We start from the raw sequence: 6,000 nt of genomic DNA, 5'->3' as shown, positions 1-6,000 counted from the left end.
TTTGTGTTTTTCAGTGCAAAGCGATTCCGATCAGAAAGGCTTGGGGTTTCAGCTCCGAGTCCCTGACATTTCCATCTGAATCTCCTTTTTGAGGGGTGGGGGAGGTCTGGTTTCTCAGGAAAGGAGCCTTTCTCCAGGATCCTGAAACTGATCTTTAGATTTACTTTTCCTTAATCAATAGAAAAAACTCGATTGCAACTCAACACTCACTGCCTCCAGTGCAGGGGAACGGAATTTTTGGTTTTAAGAGTAGGCGCTTCAGACATCATCTCAGGAATCAGCAATAATTGGCAGCAGGAGGGGGAGAACTGACATGGATTCGTGTTTTGCCTGAGTTTTCCTGGTTTACCAAGATTTGGCTTAATAGTCCTGCCTCGGTTCCTCCAGGCTCTACAGAACAGGTCAGTACCATGTTCCCTAAATGCAGGTGTCAGGGAGTTCTCCTGGTTGGGTCGCCGGGCACCGCAGCCCCTGCCAAGGCCGCTGTCGGCAAGGCTGTGGCTCGCTAGCGCTGGAGGTGTCCGTGCGCCTGGCAGCTGGAGATTCAGCCCCACCCGGGCAGGGTCTGCGGGTCCAGGCCCGTGGCTGAGGCGCAGGAGGCCTGAGGAGTAAGGGGAGGTGTGCGCTGAAGGGCGGCCGCGCAGACTTGGGTCTCGCTGCCCTGGACCGGGCAGGTGAGTGTGCCTGGCAGCTGCCTCTCAGCCCGGCGGGCGGCGGACTGTCCGCTCCCCTGCGGGGGCAGCGCAGCCAGCTCAGCTGCTCCCCGAAAGGCACGCAGGTCCGCGCCCGCGAGCCCCTGGGCACTTCGCCGGACTAATGACTCGCTTGCGTGTTGAGTCCTATTCTTGCTGTCGTTCCGAGGAGCAGCCCTGGCAAGTCCTCTGCCGGTCACCCTCACGCGCTCACCCCAGCGGGAGGCAGTGGGCAGGCTGTGCCACCCCACCCTGGTCAGCGCTTCCGACGGAGGGTGACCCGTGGAGACGGGATGGCGCGCCCGGAGCTTCCCCACCTGTAGGGCTGCATTGTTCTCACTGACCTTTACTTGAACCTCACCGGAAGCTGCTGGGAGAGCCAGGTCTCCGAGGGGACCCAGCGCGGCCCGCGTCCTCGGGGCCGCCCACTGCCCGCTGCTCAGGGGCCAGAGGGCCGGCTTTTCCCACCTCTGCTGCCCCAGGGCTTCTATGTAATCTCCTGGTGATGGCGTGATCTCATCACACGTCCAAGCTGCTTCATGGGGGAGTCTGATTTGTTCCTGGAGCATTGAACTGGGGCCTGCCAGCTGCGGAGCCGCAGCCCCACTCAGCTCCGTCCGTGGATGTTTCCTGGAATCGGTCCTGTGACGGCCCGAGGTGCCGGGGGCTCGCCACTAAGCACTCCGGTGTCCCCTGGGCTCTGGCAAGCTGTGGGCTTTCCCTTCTGTTAACATTCCAGGATGAACTGCTCATCGTTCCTTCGCATCTGGGTCTCCTTCATCTTCGCGCTGGTGCAGCACCGAGGTGAGTCGGGCGGGTGGTGTGAAACCCTGACCCGCGTGCCCCTCAGTGTGTGAAGAGACGCCTCTGGTGCAGCTGTCATGGTCAGGGCCACGTGTGTCTACAGATAAACAAAAATGTAAATGAAGTTTTGTTGTCAAACGCAAAATACGGTAACGCTGACTAATGTTTATTTACATTCCTAGTTTTCTTATTTAACTGTGAACACCGTGTGTATAGACTGGATCGCCCCATGATAATGGGTCTTTCAGAAAATGCAAACTGTTTTCATTAAAAGCATATTGGGCAGGTGTGTGTGCTGCCAGACCTCATGATTGAGCCCCATTAAGGCATGGGGACTTGAAAGAATACACTTGTTTTAGCCCAAATCAGGGAGTTCAATGGCATTGGTGTGGGTGCCCTGGGTCAGTGGCCTTCTGCGCCGCCAGAAACCCGAGCCGCGGTGAGACAAACAGGATCGCCCTCCGCGACTCCCTTTCCGCTCTGCGCGGCGTGGCCGGGGCAGTGAGAAGACACGGGCATTTCTTTCCACTGCTTTGGATTTTAGAAAGGAAAGGGGGGGAGTCTACGTGGATCTGAAACGCTCAGTGATAACTGAGGTGCTAAAGCATCTTCCTTTGCATTGTTTGTTTGTCTGGCTCACCGGCATGATGACACATCTGACGTCTTTCGAGGGCTGGGTAAAGGTAAACAGCTGTAGCGCGCAGCCCCCCATAACGGGTATCCCGCCGACTCTCATCTCCTACCCCTGCTCTAAGCAAGTACGTTTTATTTGGTGAAAAAAACAAAACACCACCGAAGTCCGGGAGCAGAGCGATGTCTGTGAAGTCCCCACCGGAAGCGAGCGAGTTCCCTCTTTCACGAACTCTGCTGGCAATAAGTAGGCCATCTGTTAACAGGCTGTATTTTTATACTGATGGCTTCCAAGGGGGAAATTACTGTAGTTATACCTACTCCCTTTTATTAAGCACCTTCTTTATTCAACAAGTATTTGTTAAGCATATACAACATTAAATATCTTTATTATTTGTATTCTTAAAGTTGAAAAAGTTTTAACTGTCCAGTCTTTCCTGTTCAAAACCATGCACTAGTTGGGGTCACTCATGAAGGGAAAGCTCTTCCCAGGTTACCCCCGGTTGGGGCAGAGAGAGAAACGAGGGGCCGCCCTGTGACCACAGTTCTGCCACCTCCTGGGGGGTGGCTTTTGTGTTTCTAGGCGGGGTGGCCACGGCTGCCACAATGCCAGGTAACCTTCCCGTTAAAGTGACTACCGGCCAGTGTGCACATAAGCCCGTGCCCACGTGGGCATCACTTCCAAGTAGCTGCTCATGCAGGGTAAATCCATGACGTGATTTGCTTTAGTATCATTAACTTGAGAAAGTTTATCACCTTGCAAGTTTAATAAGTAACTGTGTGTAATGCTACAATAGGGATTAGATTTTTTAAAATTCCTACTTCCTAGGCATTTTGAATGTGTTGCTTCTGTGCAAATGCAAATGTTCAAGAACCCCTTTTTGCCTCCTGGTTGTGACTATAAGTAAAGCACGCCAGCCGGGGAACCTGTGGTTGAATCAGCTACAGCGCCTCCTTGAGGGTGATGGAGGGGGGAGCTTCCCGGAGTCGGGCTTGGGGAACAATGATGCCCTAATGGTCTGTGTGCCCGACTCTCCCGGCTCCCCTCTGATGTTCACCCTGGGAAGCCGCTGAGCTCTCCATCTGCCCCGGCCTGGTGCGTCTGCGCGGCCCTCTGGCCACTGCATTCCCTCTGCCCTGAGCTGTCTGCTCACTGACCGCCGGCTGCTGGCAGCCCACCAGCCCCATCAGTGCTGCCAGGGGCTTCCCAGGGCGGCTGACCTGTGCAGGGCGTTAGCATCTGCTTGCAGCAACAGGGGCCTCAGGGACAGAGGCAGGTGAGAGCCCCAAATGGATTTGCCATTGCCCCTGACAACTAACAATTAAACAGGAAGAAAGGATGATGTTCTGTTGTTCCATTTTCATTCAAGAGAAGAGAAGACAGAGGCAGAGAAATGTTACACCCAAATGTAGATTATTTCATTGGCCGTGGTCAAGTCCTGTATGTAGACCCTTGGAAAACTGTCTACTTTCTATCACTAAACAGGGCCACACACACACACACACACACACACAACCATGCACACCCACGCATACACACACAAATGCACACCCACGCACGCACACCCACGCATACACACACACACCCACGCATACACACACACACGCACTCACACCCACGCATACACACACACACACCCTCCCCACACACACCAGTTTGGAGGAGAAACAGGCCAGGCTGCCAGGGAGGTGGTGACAGCTCTGTGAGGGGAGTGTGCTCTCGGCCACACTCACCGGGCCAGGCTGATGAGTCAGAGCCCTCAGCCTCCTCTCCACAGCGTCCTCCAGGCCCCAGCGCCTTCCCCCAGGAGGACCCCACGCTGCCCTTGGTGGACAGGAGCAGGCAGAGAGCCAGTCTCTAATCCCTGTTGTAGCCCTCCTCAGCCAGGGCACTGCACACCCTCCTCCCAGTTTGTCCCAGGCCCAGCTGTTTTCTTTCCTCCCGGGATCTGGGCTCTCCTCCTATTGTGCAGCAGAGGGAGGGGACTCCTTTCAGGAAAAGACAGGAGAGTAACACTTTGGAGACTGAGGGAGTGGCACAGCCACCAGGCACCTTCTCTGTGCCCTGACCCCTGGCCAAGGGTCAAGCTGCCTAAGACATGTGGACCGGGAGGCACTCAGGCTCCGAGAGCCCCGGGCAGGGCGGCTGCACAGCTTCAAGGACATGGCAGGACTGTGAGCGTGGCTCTCGCCACGATGTCTGGAAGCACGGGCTGCAGCCTGGACGGGCTGCTCCTGAGGAGAGGCATCGCTCTCCCCTTCCCGGGGCCGAAGGCAGTGCCGGTGTGAGCGCCGGTTCCGGGGAATGAAAGGCAGTCTGACTTCCTGACAGAAGCTGGCATTCATGGGTGGGAGGGAAGTGGCTTAGGCAACGGAGGAGGGATCTGCTGTCCATCTAACCACCGACTCTCTTGACAGTTCAGCCCAGGGAGCTCATGTACCCATTTTGGCAGAATGACACCAAAACCCCCAAAGTAGACGACGGCAGCTCCCCCGAGATCAAGCTGGCCATCCCCGTCTTCTTCTTCGGCGTGCCTTACCGCACCGTCTACGTAAGTGAGAGGCAGCGCTGTGCGCTCTGCTTCCCTTTGTGTGTCAGAAGTGAAAGCATTTAACACCCGTCCGGGCCCAGGAACGAGAGGGTTGGTGGCAGGCTCGGAGAACTCATGAACTGGTAGATTTTATGATTACGGAGCTCGAAGGGGTATTTAATGGCTGATGTTCGCAGCAGGCAGGACAATACAGCTCCGAGCCATGGACATTACTTTGCTACTCGATAAGATGAAAAGCTACTCGGAGCAGGATCATTTTCCTTTCCCTGGGGGTGTGAACAGTTTGTGTCTGTTGTTCTCAGGCTTTCTACCACTTGGGAGAGGAGTCAGGGCTCAGAAATGGGGAGCCAGCTGTTACATAAACGTCGTTTGCAGAATTGGCCACCCTCACGGAGTCTGAGACAGGCCATAGGGCCCAGGGGCAGACACACGTGCAGAAAAGGTACCGCCTGCTGGCAGAGCTCTCTGGGCAGCTGTGTGTGGTGCGGTGTTCCTTCCTTTTCCGCATCCCGCACGGAAAGGGAGAAAGACAGGTTCCTGAGGGGAGGAGCCGGGGGTTAAGAAATTAGAGAAAGAAAGAGACAAGAGACAGAAATAGATTCAAGCTGGGTGCCGGGTGGCTTCCTGTCCTCTGATAGAGAGACAGTCACACTCACCTCAGACAACACAGCATATTTATTGGTTTCCAAAAGGGATTTTATGATCAAAAGGAGTTTCGGGTGTGCCCAAATCCTATTCATCAGGATCTGAGTAAGCTCCTTATTTTGGGTGGGTCAAGGTCCTTTTTGTTCCTCGTTCCAAGTACATGGATAAGAAATCAGTACTGATAACAGGATTCTGCCAGTGCCCTTGGGCTCAGCTGATAAGAATTTAAAAAGTATCCGTGTGCCTTCCCAGACGGCTCTCTACACCTGTGTGCTCAGCGGATTGCTTGGTTGGTTGGGTTTGGTGCTAGTGAGGCTGTGGCACCTGGAGAAGAAGGTGAAGACAGATCTGTGTCACCTGAGTGCACAGACTGGCTCATGGTGTGCAGTGAGGTTTTGTAATTTAACAAGTTTACGAACGCACTGGCGAATCACGAAAATCCCCCAGGAGATGGAGCAGGTGGTTGGAACGTCCTAGAAGTCCTTTAAATGCCTCATCCAGAGAGGCGAGGCTGTGTCCTGAGATGGGAGTTAGAGGAGGAAATTTGGTTTTCTTTTCCTGACACCCCTCTCTTGTCACATAGTAGAAATCAAGGTCTAATACACAGAGCTCCTCAAGTTTTTAATTTAACATTTTGCTTCCATGTTTTATTTCTCCTGTGATTCTGCATCTTCTTT

The 6,000-nt window shown here is 54.4% G+C and overlaps 1 protein-coding gene across 1 annotated transcript in view; it reads left to right on the top strand.

Annotated features, from left to right (window-relative positions):
- Window positions 1-1,432: 1,432 nt before the first annotated feature.
- TECTA (tectorin alpha) overlaps window positions 1,433-6,000 on the top strand; it is a gene marked incomplete at its 5' end in the record, with an annotated part of 115,844 nt that continues 111,276 nt past the window's right edge. Inside the window, 2 exons of the mRNA XM_080650190.1 lie at window positions 1,433-1,496; window positions 4,545-4,678. Of these exons, the coding sequence (XP_080506316.1) occupies window positions 1,433-1,496; window positions 4,545-4,678 (198 nt within the window). The remainder of the gene's footprint in view (window positions 1,497-4,544; window positions 4,679-6,000) is intronic.

The sequence above is a fragment of the Plecotus auritus genome, assembly GCF_963455305.1.
Source record: "Plecotus auritus genome assembly, chromosome: 13".
Lineage (NCBI taxonomy): Eukaryota > Metazoa > Chordata > Mammalia > Chiroptera > Vespertilionidae > Plecotus > Plecotus auritus.
The sequence above is the reverse complement of the archived record's forward strand: the minus strand, read 5'-3'. Positions and strand labels throughout refer to the sequence as shown.